Here is a 15,699-nt window from a genome sequence, read left to right as displayed (position 1 = left end):
CTTTCACCACCAAGGGCCCGGGTTCAATTCCTGGTCGGGGAGCCAAGATCCCATAAGCCGTGTGGTTTGGCCAAAAAAAAAAAAAGAAAAAAAAAAAGGTACACCTTACCAAATCTCATTAGCTTTAGATGAACTTAAAAAAATAGAGCATAGGTAACTTCTCATGGTACTACTACCCAGCAGGGTTTCTCAAATGCAGTACCAGATGATTTGGACCGGACGATTGTTTGTTGGTGGAGGCTTCCCATGCACTGCAGTACGACTGCCGGCATCCCTCATCCCTACCCACTAGATGCCACAATCACCACCACCCCTTGGCTGTGACACAACCAAAACCATCTCCAGACATTGTCAAACGATCCCTGGGGGTAAAAAGCCACCCTCGGTTGAGACATTCTACCCCCAGCCGCCGCCTTCTCCAGCTCACGTAACCCTCTAGAGCAATTCCTTCAGAGCCAGTCGGACCTAACCTAAGGGCCTCCTTCCAAGCACCTCATACCTCTAACCTGACAGCAAAGGGCTCTTCCCAGGTGTTCCAGTTTCCCCTGCAGGTGTTAACTCTGTCGCTGGCGTCTAGTTATTCCAGGTCATCGAGGTGACAGGCCCTCTTCCATCTACTCCATTCCCTATTTCAGCGTGCATTTGAGTGGGCATTGTATGCTAGATGCTGGGCGTGGGGAACACAGAGATTAGTCTCTGATCTCCAGCAGTTCAGTCTCCTGGGGGAGACACATACGAACGTGAACACCTGCCTGCCTTAGGGTGAGTGTTGCGAGACAGCTGTGGGCAGGGTGCTACAGAATTAGGGAATACCCTCGTTCACACTGAAGGTGGCCACAGGGTGACGCATCGCAGGAGGTGGCCAAAAGGAAGTGTCTGCTAAGCAGAGTCTTCAAGGACAAATCCGAAGGAGCCGCGAAGAGAATGGATAAGGCTTGCCAGGCAGAGGGAGCAGTGTATCTAGAAGCAAGGAGGGAGCAGACCTGGCTTCTGGCTGTAGCATCAACACAGGGTGAGAATGAAGTGGCAGAGTAAGCAGGAAGCAGGTCTTGAGGGGCCAATTATACCAAGCCCGAGAGTCTGGCAGCGACCTCGAAGGGAACTAGAAGCTGGGGGGAGAGTCATCCAACTCGCATTTTAGAAAGATGGGAAGTACAGACCCCTTCAAAGATGAGGGGTTCGAGGTAGGAGCACAGGTCACCTCAAGATAAACGCCTAATGTGCTGCAGATTTGGCTTTTGCCATTCCCACCGCAGGAGGGATTCTCTTCCTAGGAGCATGGCCACAAACGGGCAAGAAGAAGAAAGGCGCACGTCTGTATGGAGGTACAACCTCTTCTTCCACCCAGGAACGAGGCGGAGGAAACCTTTTACCACCAAGGCAAGAAGAAGAAGAACTTTTTCTCTGGGAATCTAAGACTTTACAGAGAGGTTGAGTTCCCTGTGGAAATTCAAAATATGTTTTTCCCGGAAAGAAAAATAATACACGTTGCAATTTTTAAATGTATGGTTCCATTTACGGTCAAAGGTATTTTGCACAGGTGTGCGTGTGTGAGCGTAGATGTGCACTGGCTATTAAACATATCACTGTTTCTATGGGAATATGAATTACAGACTCACTTGCAGGACACGAGCCACTTGCCAGCTGTGAACCGTGCACGCCTGTGCAGAGAAACTACAAGCACGGTGGCGGCAAAATGCACCAGCCACGATGTGATTAGAGCTCTTCCACAGATGGGAGTCCAGGGCGATTTAGAGCGATGCTGCTGAGCACATGAAATGCAAATGGAAATGAGTTCTAGGCGGCTGCTCGGGCCCTGCCTGGGCTGAGTCTCCGAGCAGCTCCAGTAGCTGACCCAGGGCCTGGCACACAGCAGCTGCTCCCTCGATGCTGAGGAAGAGTGACCTGGATGCATTAAAATGGATCTCCATGCCCACATGTCTCTTGCTTAAATGAGACTTAGAGGAAAAAATACTGGTTCGATGAGTCTGAGATTGTGTGTGTAAGAGAGGGAGGAAAAGACAGCACGGATTCGCCCAGAAGGAGGGGGAAAGAAAGTGAATTGGCAAGTCTTCCTGTCTGAGCTCATGGAACAGAGATCTCTGCCTTTCTGAGGCAGAAGCTAATATGAACATGAGGTGACCTTGATTAATTCTCATTAATGTCAGCAGAGGGGATCAACTTAAGTAAATGAATGTTAGTTCCATGACCTATTGCATATTTGTTTTAAGAGCTGATTTGCTGATTTGTAGCTGAAACATGGTAGCCTTCTTCCCTCTGATTCATCCATTACTCAGAAGGCCCTGGCTTCTTAGAATTCTTAATAAAATTCCAACAGCGTTCATCAGCAGTCATCAAATACAGCCGAACGCTCTTTCAAAGTGCGTCTTTTCACCTTTTGCTACTGACCTGACCTATCTCCAGCCTCTCCCAGTTTCAGCTCACCTTGATCGCTGAGGGCAAATTTACCTCCTTAAAACAATGCTTTGGTTCAGTTACATCTCTTTTCAAAGCCCTTTCGCCACCCTGCAAGTGTCTGCAGAATAAAGAAAGTCCAAACCTCTGGCCTGACCCTAAGGCCCTGTACAGTCCCCACTGGTAAATCCCACCCACTCCCACTTCTGCATGCAATGCAGCAGGCAGCCTTGCCGGCCCCTGAAGAGGCGCTCTGCAGACTTCCGTGCTTATTCACACCTCAGCAGCCCCACACCCTCAATTCCTCCCTCTGTACCTGAAAAGCACATTTCTGAGTCTGGTCCACTCGATGAAGTAGGAGTCTGAGCTCATTTCAGCCCAGGTCCCCTCACTAATGGAATATTCTATGCCTCTCTGCTTCCCTGAGAAGGGGTGACCCTATTCTCCGCCAGGACGGTGTCCGGGCCCTACCTGTGGGCAATACATGACAACGGGATGACCCAAGGTCCTAGAAAGGTGCCTGGCACACCCTGGGAGCTCAACAAAAGTCTGTAAATTTTGTTGAATAAATTCAAGTTATTTGATTTTGTTAATTTAAGATGACCACCCACTTTCTCCCTGAGGCCAGGGACTTTCCTCCCACCCAGGTGAGAAAAAAAACATCGAAACATTTTAACTTTGATAAAGTTTGCTTTGACACACCAACAGCAGAACTTTCTCTTTAACCCTTCAAGAAATGAGAACTCCCCGATCCCCCCACCTCCACTCCGCCTCAGGACTGAATTGTAACCGACCTGGATCCTTTGCATCTCCTCTGCTGTTACCTCCGCCCGGCCAGGTCACCAGCAAATTCTCCAGGCGAGAAAAAGATTTTTTAAAATGCACGTTTGAGAGGAATAAAACGTCTACAGGCAGGAACCGTCCAACAGGTGCTGCCCTGCAAACACTTGAACCCCGAAACTGACTTTCTGAGCGGGCCGAATGGTTTTTAGCCAAACTGATATGGTTTTTTGGCTGTTGTTTCAGGGGCTTTTGGAGAAGGTAAATGCCCGCTCCCCTGGGCCTTGCCTTTTTCTCCCATCACTTAGTACCGAGTGCGTCTATGACTTGTTTACCTGGATGCAACCTATGTTGCTCCCAATCACCCCGCTCAGCGACCCGCGCGACCACGTGTCCTTAAATCAGAGTCCCGTGGACTCCGCTCGGGAACTACATTTCCCAGCGGCCCCCGCGCCCTTCGCAGGAAGGACGTCTGCGCACTAAGATACTCAGTTCCAAGTTTGGAGCTTTTAGCTGCCAGCCCTGGCCCATCATGTAGCTGCAGCACAGCCTTCCCTAACGTTGCAACTGGGGGAAAAATCACTTTCCAGTCTGTTTTGCAAGGTGTGCATTTCCATCTGGATTCCCTGAAAGTCCATCTGCTGCCTCGGTCAAGAGAAACTCCACTTGCATGAAGATTGCACGCCTGCAGCTTGCATCTTTGTTGCAAAACTAGCTACAGAAGAGAAGCAAGGCAAAGTCTTTTGTGCTCCCCTCCCCCATCAAAGGAAAGGGGAAAATGTCTCAGTCGAAAGGTAAGAGCCTATTTGCATTACTTGCAAAAATGCAAAGGGTTGTGCATATGCATTTATGAATGCATGGATGCAATTTTCGCCTGGCGATTGCATTTTTAAGTTTGAGGTTTTCCACATCTCAGTTGCATTTCCTGTTTAGTATGTGTCTCTTTTTTTTTTTTTTTTTTTGCAGACACAGAGAGTTCCTGTAAGGCAGGGCTTGCAGTTCAGCTGTGCATTGACGTTATTTGCATTCTTCTGCTAGGATTACTGAGCTCTTTTTGCCTTTTGCACAGTCAGGAGAGATAGAGCAGGTTGGTAGCGTCTAAATGTGCAATGCTTTATATAATTGTAAAATCCTTTAGTATGCACACATATAATAGGTAATTTTACGTGCAACAGGAATACAAACTTTTAAAACGTCTGTAGATGAAAATGAAAGGTAAAACTTGAGTTAAACTAGTAGGAAATTAATGTAATCTTATATTCCTTTGGGAATGAATTGTTGGTGCTAGTATTTAGTTAAATTTCCATTGGTATCATTTTGAACATTAAGCAACTTCTGATCTTTAAAGGGAGTAAAGGTGAATAATAGCATTTTAGAAAAAAGCAGACAAGAAGTCTTTCTCTTCCGAGATTTTGCACTTTACACCAATTCCTTATTGGTTCACAGTATTTAGAAGCAGCAATGAGGACATCGAGGTTTTATGTCTTCCCATTTGGGAGATGCTTTGCATCTCGAGGGAAAATACTGGGAGAAAAATTGTACTTTTAAGCATTATGCCAATGTGGGAGGACTGCACTGTTTCATTGACAACCATAATGAAACCTTTTAAGTGTGTAATTGCATATATTTAGTCAGCTGTAATAGGTCAGAAGTTCAGGGTTATGGTTGTTTTCTTTCTTTCTTCCTTTTTTTTTTGTTCTTAAAAATATTCTTTTTACACAGTTGTATTTTGCAGGCGTAATGTCATGCTGGGGAAGGGATTAAAAATATAAAAACCCTGAGATGGCATTAGAGAGCTGAGGGGGTGTTGTCAGGTGGCCCTAGGACTGTAAGTCACTTGTTTCAGAACAAATTGAGCATAGAGAAAGCATATGCCCTGTGAGAACGTATGGAAAGGAGAGGTGAGCTCAGCACAAGGTGAGTTAGGCTACCCAGGGCATTAGGTAAGTCAGATCCAGTGAAATTCAAGTGTCTCATCAGCGTTCTGCTACTTTGGGGAGAGTTGTTGTGTCACTTTTTAGTTCTACCTGCTGGGAATCATACATCTCAGCCCCAGAAGGAAGTAATATATATTCTCAAGAATTCAAAGTAGGGCTCTTCTTTTCTTTGGGTATTAGGGGAAAAAATGGAAATCTGAAAAGCTAAGTAAGAGTGCCGAAGTACCTAGGAAGTGGCATTGTGAGCTGCCAGTGTTCCTTAATATCGGGAAAACCGACAATCTTTTAATTGAGCGTAGAAATAATAGCTTAGGAGGGCATTCCAGGCTTTGACGTATGAGAGAGATTGCATCTAGTTACTCTGTATTTGGTGTGCATTCACTCATTCATTCAGGTCAGTTTAATATATGAGTAAATATATTATGAGACGTGTGTGTGTGTGTTTGTAGCGCACAGGATTTGGGGACATACAAAAATATTTTATGTGTAGTTGTTTTCTTCAAGGAATTTACCATGTAGTTGGTGAAAGAAAGCACGTATGCAAATCACTGTGATATAAGATAATTGCATAGATAGTGAAGCAAAATGGTGCATTTGGAGTTTAGAGATGGCAGTGATCTCTCTGGGAGATAGGAAGGGGGTGCTCTAGTGATCTTATCTTTGAACCTTAGGGTTTAAACTCAATCAGGTTTCTTTGTGCATTTTGGGGGGCTCACTCCTAAGGCGGCTCCCTCCTAGCAGAAGAAGTTGGGAAACTGAAAAACATATTAGCATGGCACTCTTCCATTATGGGTGCACCCTTAGTAGATCAGGTACTGGTGGTTCTTTACATTAACTCCCATTTATCCAAATAGTTTTCTTAATTGGGTCCCCTTTGGAAGGTGCATCTGGTGTGAACATGGGATTCCTGTCCAAAAGGAAAGTTTCTGGTAGAAGGAGGTGTGTGATCATTTCAGAAATGGCAAAGACTTTTGGCCTGGGCTGTAAATGTGGAACTGGCCTAATTCAGCTACGGTATTCTCAGATGGCAAAGACAGTGTTTTGTTTTTGTTTTTGTTTTTGTTTTTGTGCAGTACCAAACTTCTTTGTAATACTATAACCAAATGAAATGGAGGAAAAGTGAAAGGTGGCTATAACCTCATAGTATTGAAGATTTTAACAACATGTTCAATTCAAGGACCTTTACGAACTTTCTAGATCACTATAATTCCGTTTTACAGACCTCTAATTTAAGGCACAGCAGAGGCAAAAGAATTACAGACTCCCTGGGAGCTGGAAGGACTGGGTTACTTCTTTCCAGCCTTACCAACAGTGAGATTCCGAGAAAGAATTTCTTAAAAAGAAATTTTGTTTTCCACAGTTGTAACTTTAGGTGGTATGCTTTTCAGCTTGTTTATATTAGCTATCTGGGGTTGAGCTGACATTTTTCAAATATTAAAGTGGTAGAATGCCTTTTGAGGAAATCTGAAATGTAAGTTAACAGGAAGGGCACCCAGAAGGTGCAGGAATTCCTGCACTTTACAGGAAGACAGGCTACAGGAAAAATGTGTCATCTACATTACCCGGGAAAGTAAAACTATTGTTATCAGCCATAATGATCTGAGGGAGGGAGGGTTGGGGGAGAGAGGTCTGGCATCCCCCAGTTCACCTGAAAATATACAAAGAGTTTGACTCTGTTACAAATGCACTTCTTCTCACTTCTCCTTCTATTCACCTTTAAAAAATATTAGTTTACCTTGGTTTAAAATAGTAATAGGTACATTGTGTCATGGGAACTGTGTATAAGGCATAATTCAGAAGCATGTAGGAGAGTGACAGGCAAGGACTTAACCCTACTGTGGGTCCCTTGCTTCTGGAATTCATTCTACCCTGGGAAACGAAATGTGTAAATTTCTCATTCTGTAAATTCCTTTGTTAGGTTGCAGCAGAGGGACTTGTCATGCTTAGCCTGTAATCTGAGCCAGTATGTTTTATAACCTCGCACATTGCAGGACACAAAATCAGAATAGGTACCCTGGGTTTCCTGAGTTTGTTTTGCATCAGTGTGGCATTCATTACTTTACAACATGCTGCAGGTCAGCTGCAGGGGCTTTCCGGGGGTCTCTTGGTGGTAATTTGATGCTGGAGCAAAGGGCTGAGATTCTCATTCCTTTGTTTTTCACAGATTAGTATCATTATAACTACCTTGCATTATTTGAAAGTCTGAAAGGTCTATAAGGGACGTTTTTAAAACTTAAAAGAAAAAAGTACATAAATAATACTCGTTTATTGTAGAAGCATTTGAAAATGTAGAGAAGAAAAATAAGAATCACTAGTTACCGCAGTATACATTTTGGCATATATCCTTTTGGACTTTTTTCTCTTCTATATATATGTGAATATGAATAAATCCAAGATGTGTATAAAATTATTTAGTTGCCTTTTGTTTCACTTACCAATAATACTGTGAAATATTCCAAGTTAATATATTTCTACATTAATAATGTCTAATTCTAGTGTATTTATTTAAATAGGACATTAATGTTTATTAACTTTCAATATCATGAATATTGCTGTGATAATCATCCCAGTTCATACATTATTACGTATACTGTGGTCTTAGACTAAATTCCAGGACACAGAACTACAAGTTATGGATATCTAGTTCTTCCCCATGACCCATTCTTTTCTTCACCTTTTAAAAATAGCTTTTTTATTACTATAAAAACAATATATACTCATTGAAAAAAATTCAAGCTGAAGAGAAATTCATAATAAGAAAATACAAATTACTCAAAGTCACACCACCCACAGCTACCTACTGTTAACTTTTTAGTGACTCTTGCATTTGTACATGCATATATATATTTGCATATGCGCTCTTTCACACGCTATATATGATATTTTGCAACTTGCTTCATCCCCCGTATATCTTCGACATCTTTCTATACTTATGCACATACGGTTTCCTCATTCTTTTTAGCAACTGCTCATTTTAATTTGTAAGAATGTAGCTGTTTCATCAATCTCCAACTGGACTTTCACAGAGTTCCACTTTTTTACAGCTATAAACAAAACTGCAAGGAATACCTTGAACACACACATTTTTGCACATTGGCCCAATGATCTCCTTAGGATGAATGAATTCCTAGAAGTGGAAGTGCGGAGCGAAGGGCGGGCATGGACCTCCAGAGTGCCTGCAACAAGTTCTTATTCTCACCAGTAATGTGTGGAAGTGCCCATTCTCTCCCCTTAAGCATCCTGCCAAATATTGCCAAATAAATTACTCTTCAGAAAGGTTATACACACTACTATATATAAAATAGATAATCAACAAGGACCTACTGTAGAGCACAGGGAACTCTACTCAATATTCTGTAATAACCTAAATGGGAAAAGAATTTGAAAAAGAATGGATATATGTGTATGTATAACTGATTCACTGTGCTGTACACCTGAAACTAGCACAACATTGTAAACCAACTATACTCCAATATAAAATAAAAACTAAAAAAAAATAAAAAATAAAAAAAGAAAGGTTATGCTCACTTTCCTTCATCCTGGGTGTAATAATTTGAAAAAATTTTTTTGCCAATTTGATGAAAAGTAACACTATTTTACTATTATTTGCATTTCTTAGTGATAAAGAAGTTGAATTTTTCTTTTTTTGACATTTGTGTTTCATGTGTTTCTTTTTTTCCTCATAAAATGTATCTTTAAAAATTTAATTTGGGGATCAAATTATTTTCAAAGTTAGGCCAGAACATTCCAAGATGGCAGAGCTTAGGTAATCATGGGTTGAAAGTTGGGCTCAGCTTTAATGCATCTAAACAATTTAATTCCCTGGTGAGTTCTCATTTTAATTTTAACCAAAATGTCTTAAGTAAACTTACAATTTATAAACTCATTTTGTTATACTAATTATACCTATCCAGATCTTATGAAAATAATAAGAAAAGTGTAATGATTTGATTTAAATTCCATCTGGAATTTACTAACTTCTGGACATTTCTGCATTTTCAGTTATCTCTACAGGCAAAAGTAGTTTTTCTTTGGTTTCATAAATAATTCTCACATAAGCACCTGGTTGTGTTATGTGCATTGTTGCAGAGTAATTATTATTATTATTTTTTCCTCTTCATGCGTAATGTCTAATCATAAAAAGTGGTTTACTTTACCAGATTTGTTAGAATAATTAAGGCAAGGATCGACTTTGATGACCTCAGAAATTCTATCAAGTCAATCACACTTCACGTATTCTTAACATAGCCTTCCTCAGTAAACGCGCCTATGTATTCCACGTATTCTTAACATAGCCTTCCTCAGTAAACGCGCCTATGTATTCCACGTATTCTTAACATAGCCTTCTTTAGTAAACGCGCATATGTATTTCACGTATTATTAACATAGCCTTCCTTAGTAAACGCGCCTATGTATTCCACGTATTCTTAACATAGCCTTCCTTAGTAAACGCGCCCATGTATTCCACGTATTATTAACATAGCCTTCCTTAGTAAACGCGCCTATGTATGCATCTTGATATTAAGCAGTAGAATTTAGAGCTTTTCACGTATTATTAACATAGCCTTCCTTAGTAAACGCGCCTATGTATGCATCTTGATATTAAGCAGTAGAATTTAGAGCTTTTCACGTATTATTAACATAGCCTTCTTTAGTAAACGCGCCTATGTATTCCACGTATTCTTAACATAGCCTTCCTTAGTAAACGCGCCCATGTATTCCACGTATTATTAACATAGCCTTCCTTAGTAAACGCGTCTATGTATGCATCTTGATATTAAGCAGTAGAATTTAGAGCTTTGAAAGGAGTTTTATAGTCTAATCATCTCATTTTACAAATGAGCAAACTGAAGCTTTGGAAGAAAGTGATTTGCTTGAAGACAGAACCATAGGTGGAACTCACATCTCCTGCTTCTCTGCCCCAGTGTTCTTTTCACTAAATCACACACAAACACTAGTAATCCACACTTATAAAACTTTTTTTCCCCCAGAATCTTTAGTATATTTCACATTTTTTGTTTTGTTTGTTTTTGTGGGGAGCAGGCTGGTAAGGAAGGCTGACAGTACAGTCAGCAGGGGTTCTTCTTCTGTGCCCAAGAAATGGTGATACATCAATCATGGTGGTGGGGTTTCTTACCAATTTTCTGCCAAAGGATATTTTGCAAATGCTCTCATTTTAAGTCCCAATGCCTACACTATACAGCTGCAAGTTTTAACCACTGTGATTGTTGTTTGCCTTTTATGGACGATCTCTGAGAGCCCCTGCTGGGTAGCTCATATTTCTTCTTATACATCTTTGCAACTCTGCCTCTTTGAGCATTGAGCTTATAAATACTAGGTGCTCAATAAATGTCTGACAGTGAAAGTATTTTTCATCCGTGGAGATCTCTGTCATTTTGCCCCACATTTCATAAAAGGTGTGGGGTAGTTAAATTATACTGCAGCTCTCCTGTGCTTCCTTTTTTTGCATTAATATTTCCATTCTATCTTTGCTTGATTATTTGGAAGTTGCAAGAACAGCATAAAAAGCAACTTAACAATGGCTGAAGAAGTGTGATTTCTCCCGCCTAGGCCTTCTAAAGAGATCTAAAGGTTGCATGATCCTTGGCTATTAACTCTTTTAAAACTATGCAGAACTAAGATGGGTTGTCTGAAGGGTCCCGTGGGATAACTTAAGTTAAGGACTTAAGGACTGAAGTGAATTCCTCCACCCTGTGCTGGTTTTAGGAGCTGGTTTGTAAGTTACCTCTGAACTTGAGCCTCTGACGCGTTGGGAGAGATAACCTGAAAGTTTTTAACAGCTGGCTGCCCTATGACAAAAGAGGGAACTCTGCATGGATAACCCCCCAATGAAACAACTTCCTTCCCGACCACCTACCACTGTCTCTGCCGCCCCCTCCATGCACCCCGCCCTGGGTTCTGTTTCCTACTCTGCCTCCTCAGATGGTCTTCCTTTCCTGAGCTGGTCCATAAGGTTTGGTACACGGTTCATAAAACCCCCTCTTTCTGCAGTTGAAAGGGTAGTCAGGTTATAACCTACACACGCGAAGTCTGTTACAAATCATCGTAATTTAGTCAACTCAGTTGAGTTGAAGCATTAGACAGGCTCTTTCTGAATCTCTCTTCATCTGTTTTACTTTCTAGTCTGTATATCCCTCCTTAAGTCGGATTGGGGTCAGCCTTGGTTTTTTTGGGGTTTTTTTCAGAGACAATTAGCTATAGATCTGATGCCATCACGACCCACACCCAGACACCCAGTTCTATCACCATCACCATCATCACCACTTATTTTATGTCAGTCACTTTTCAGGTACTATGCTTTTGAACTTCACATAAATCCTAGGGGGACAGATACAGTTATCGTTAATTTACAGATGAAGAAGCTGAGGCTCAGGTGAGTTCACGAACTTGCCCACAGCTGGAGAGCCAGCAGGCAGCCCAGGCAGGATGCAAAGCCAGGCATGTTCGGCCACGGGGCCCAAGCTCATAACTGGGGGCCAGCAAACTACAGCCTGGGGGGCCAAATCCAGCCCCTCCTGTTTTTAAGTACAGCCTGTGTGCTAAAATGATTTGCACATTTTCGAATGATTGGGAAAAGAATAACATTTCATGACACATGAAAATTATATAAAATTTGAAGTCAGTGTCTACAAATAAAGTTTTATTGGAACACAGCTCTGCTCATTCATTTACAGGTTGTCTAGGGCTGCTTTTCCCCCACGGTTGTACAGTCCAACAGTTGTGATGGAGATCGTATGTCCCGCAGGGCCCAAAGCATTTACTCTCTGGCCCTTTTCAAAAAAAGTTTGGTGACCTTGCCCTTTTTGACTTTCCTCAATCACGTAATGACTCCTGGTCCGTATTACATTCCTCTTTGGCTTTAACTGGAAGTTGTTAACCTGGATAACTACTCGCCCATGACTCAGCCAGCGACCTCTGGGGCCCAGCCCACAGGAAACGTCTGAGTGGTGTTTCTCCTGGTTGTGAGATTGGCCGGCCATTGCTCATTTCCGCTCAGCGGAGCTACCCGTCTCCTTTGGCCCATCCTGGGGTCCTTTCCCCTCAGCTGCACTCTTCCTGTTTGCTTGACGTTTCTTGCCTTTCTTGCCCCTCCCGTTGAGAGGCTGTTCATTCGTTCTTCTCCTGGTCCCTTCATCCTCCCCTTCTTTGTCCCGTATTGTGTTTAAAAAACAAACTAGAAACACCTCTCACGCTACCACCATTGCCTTGCTTTGTTGATTCCTGCCACGACCCAGGTCAGAGGTGCCACCATGTCGTCTGTGTGGAATGAGGATGGAAGCTCCCCTTCATCGTAGGAGCCTCCATCTCACCCAGACGGGTTTCCGGTTGTCACGTCCTACAAAGGCTAGAGCCGTTTTCTCACATTAACTGTCCCAGCCCTGGGGACAGTTTTCGTTTGCGTGTGAGTATCCTTTTGCTTTCCGAGTCACCGATATTGTGGGGATTGTGCGTATTTAGCAGGGAAGGTCCTGGCACAGGTTCTGGAAATGAAGGGAGGGAAGGATGGGGATGGAGGCTACCTGAGGACAGAGTAGCTTTGGTAGGACGAGCCCAGATTTGTTCACCGCCTTCCAAATGAGGTCCGTTCAAGTCCCATACAAGGAGGTGCCGTCATTCCTACCATCTTAGGTGGCTACACTGCTGGAGAGCCCTTCTCTATGCCAGATACCGCGCTTAGTGACAAACATGAGTTATCTCATTCTCCCCTCACCAGGGCCCGATGAGGCGATGCCCCATTTTGTATATGAGCAAACTGAGGCCAGAGGTTAAGTGTCAAGGTTGATCGTGGCAGAGCAGTTGCTTTAATCAAGGTCTGTGTGAGCCCAGTGCCTGAGCTCCTGGCTACTCCACTTGAGGTGTCACTCCACAATAAATGTCTGAACCCATTTCCCAAAAGACATGGTTGGAGATGGAAAACATGAATGGATGCCATGGGAACTTGTGCATACCAGGGCCAGGTATGGTAATTAGGAGGGGCTGACCTGTGTCTACCTATACATGGGTGCCTTTCCACTTGTTCCTTTAAGCCTCTGTTGATCATAGAATATTGAGCCGGACTCATTCTGAGTTTTAAGCTTGAGTTCCAAGTACAAACTGCCCATTGGTTAAAGGAAGCTGGTTACAACTGGTCTACTGGTACATACTGGTGTGTACAGACAGGAGGTTTATGGTAAACCTCAGTAATGAATGTTGATTCCATTAGCTCTCTGAGAGGCTGTAACTAAGCAGATCTAAACTTTATGTGTTTCTCTGCACATCCAAGTTGAATTGTTTTAAAACACTAATGAGAACATGGCCCATTTGGCAACATACCTGCGTAGAGGAACAAGCCTTTTTGGCTTAGTGATTTCCTTTCTTCTTGGTTATTTCTATGTAAAGGTAACAAGTGCAGTTTCCTTGAAACTGGGCCCGAACCCTCATCTTCACTGTTTCCCTCTTCCCTGGACAGAGTGGACGAAACAGGAATCACGTCTTTTTTGTGGTACAGGAAACGGGGGTTTCGGGACGAGTTTTCTCTCTTAAACCGGTGAGCCCTCTGCCAGCTGTCTCTCGAGCCAAGCACAGCAGCGAGTGCCTGTGTGTGATTCCTTCCCTTGATCCCTCACAGAAGCCAGGGGAGTAGGTGGCCTGGGTGTTGAGTGACGAGTTATTTATTCCCCTCCTCCATCCTCCCTCCTCCAGTCCCACATGGGAGGGATGAGTTTGAGATAAGGGAGAGGCTAGAGTCTGGAGAACCAGTGGGGGCAGAGTGGCAAAGAGTCTGGGAATTATTCTGTAGTGAATGTGCAGAGACAGCCTTTCTGTGATATCTGAAATCTTTACAGGCATTTTCTCCCCACTTTACTTACTCCTTCCTGTGCCCCAAACTTCTTAGCCATTGAAAAAAATAAACCCAAAGACTCCAAACACATCTAAAGAGAGAACGTGGATAAAGGGCCTGCCCGTATCAGTTCAACAAATAACTTTTTACCGATTGCTATGTTTAAGATACTGTGCTAGGTGGAACTAAATAAAAATGCATGCTGCCCTACTTTCCCACTTACTAGCTCTGAGCCTTGAAAAATCTACTTGACTTCTAGCTTCAGTTTCCTGACCTGCTAAATGGAGAGACTAATACTCATTCGCAGGATCGTTACAACGATTAAGCAAGGCTGTGTATGTAAGGTGCTTTGGCCAGTGCTTGGCATTCATTTGTTCAGGGACTATTTATCGAGAGCTCTTCTGGGTTTGAGGCACTGAGCTCACCATACGCATGACTTTGCTTTACTCTTTCTTTCCCTCTAGCCTTTAAGGAGCTTAGAGTCTAATAGGAGGTAAGATTGCACAGAAATGTACAGAATACAAGCTAGAATCCGAGATATGCTTAGAATAGATACTATGGGTTAGAAAGCCCTGCAGGTGAGCGGAATCAGGAAAATTTTTTACAGCGAGCGTGCAAGTATCAATATGATTTTCAGAGCTCTTGAGGAAATGGTGTCCTAGATCCAAAGTAAATATGGAGAAGGATCTTGACTTCAGGTAGGATAACCAGTCCAATGTTGACAGAGGCAGAACAATTCCTCAGAAGAATAAAGAAGAGAAGATGTCCTAGGAAAATCTCTGGAGCTTCAAAGACCTTATGTGTGTTTTCTAAGAACTCAACATGGTTTTATCACTTACGATCACAGTAGGTTAATAAATGGAACATGTCATATCTCGTACTTTTAGGTGTTTTTTTTTTTTTTCTTTTTCTGGATTGTGGAAACTCCAGGAAATCTAGAGGTTAATAGTTAAACAAGTATATCAACTGGGTTTATAGGCACACCATAATTATATAAGCAAGCTGTTTGTTCAATAGTCAGCGTCTACCTAGGTCCGGGGATACTTTCCCGAGCATGGCCACAGCTGTAATTTTCATTTTTTATAACCTGCCAACCTGCCTGTTCCACTTCTTAGCTCCTTTTCTCTTTTCTAGACTTAGCCAAAGTCAGTTGAAAAGAAGGAAAACTGCACTTCTGAATTCTCATTGTACTTGTACCTGAAGAGAAGTGCTCCAGAAAGTTCTTTGTTTTACCAAACTTACTTTCTCAAGCATGATACCGGGTACTGGCAAGGGAGTTCATACATTTTTGTGTGTATTTTTAATTTCCGAAAAATTCCATTTAAAAGGTGAACAGATTTAATACAATTGATATTTTAATACAATCGTTAGATTAAATCTGTGTTTCTTTCGTTATCTTGGTTTCAAAAACACCGTGACCTACAGCTCTGGAGCTCACAATAGGCTGTTTCTCAGTGTGACTATGCTAAGTCACCTTTTCTCCTTGGTGACTTCATTCAGCTCAGGGTCCGTAGAGTGGACTGGGTGGGTGGGCTGAATCACCCCAGTCTGAGTCAGGGAAAGCCACGGGGCAGGTTTTGCTCGCCTTGCTGGGCAGTTAAAGGGAACACACAATCGCCGGGGGCTAGGACCGACCTGCCAATTCTGTCATCTCCCTCAAGAGACTTGCTAAGTCTTCCTTGCTTGGGGACTCTGCTCCTGAATGAGCTCCTATTTTTATAGGTA

At 42.7% G+C, this 15,699-nt stretch overlaps 1 protein-coding gene across 2 annotated transcripts in view; it reads left to right on the top strand.

Annotated features, from left to right (window-relative positions):
* The first annotated feature begins 3,707 nt into the window (after positions 1-3,707).
* Positions 3,708-15,699, top strand: part of MAP2K6 (mitogen-activated protein kinase kinase 6) — a 133,201-nt gene continuing 121,209 nt past the window's right edge. For both annotated transcript variants that reach the window (XM_032617671.1, XM_032617670.1), the window contains exon 1: positions 3,708-3,989. In XM_032617671.1, the coding sequence (XP_032473562.1) occupies positions 3,974-3,989 (16 nt within the window). In that variant the 5' untranslated portion in view covers positions 3,708-3,973. The remainder of the gene's footprint in view (positions 3,990-15,699) is intronic.

The sequence above is a fragment of the Phocoena sinus genome, chromosome 20 (genome assembly GCF_008692025.1).
Source record: "Phocoena sinus isolate mPhoSin1 chromosome 20, mPhoSin1.pri, whole genome shotgun sequence".
In the NCBI taxonomy this organism is placed as follows: Eukaryota; Metazoa; Chordata; class Mammalia; order Artiodactyla; family Phocoenidae; genus Phocoena; species Phocoena sinus.
Note: the sequence above shows the minus strand (reverse complement) of the source record. Positions and strands in the feature narration are given on the sequence as shown.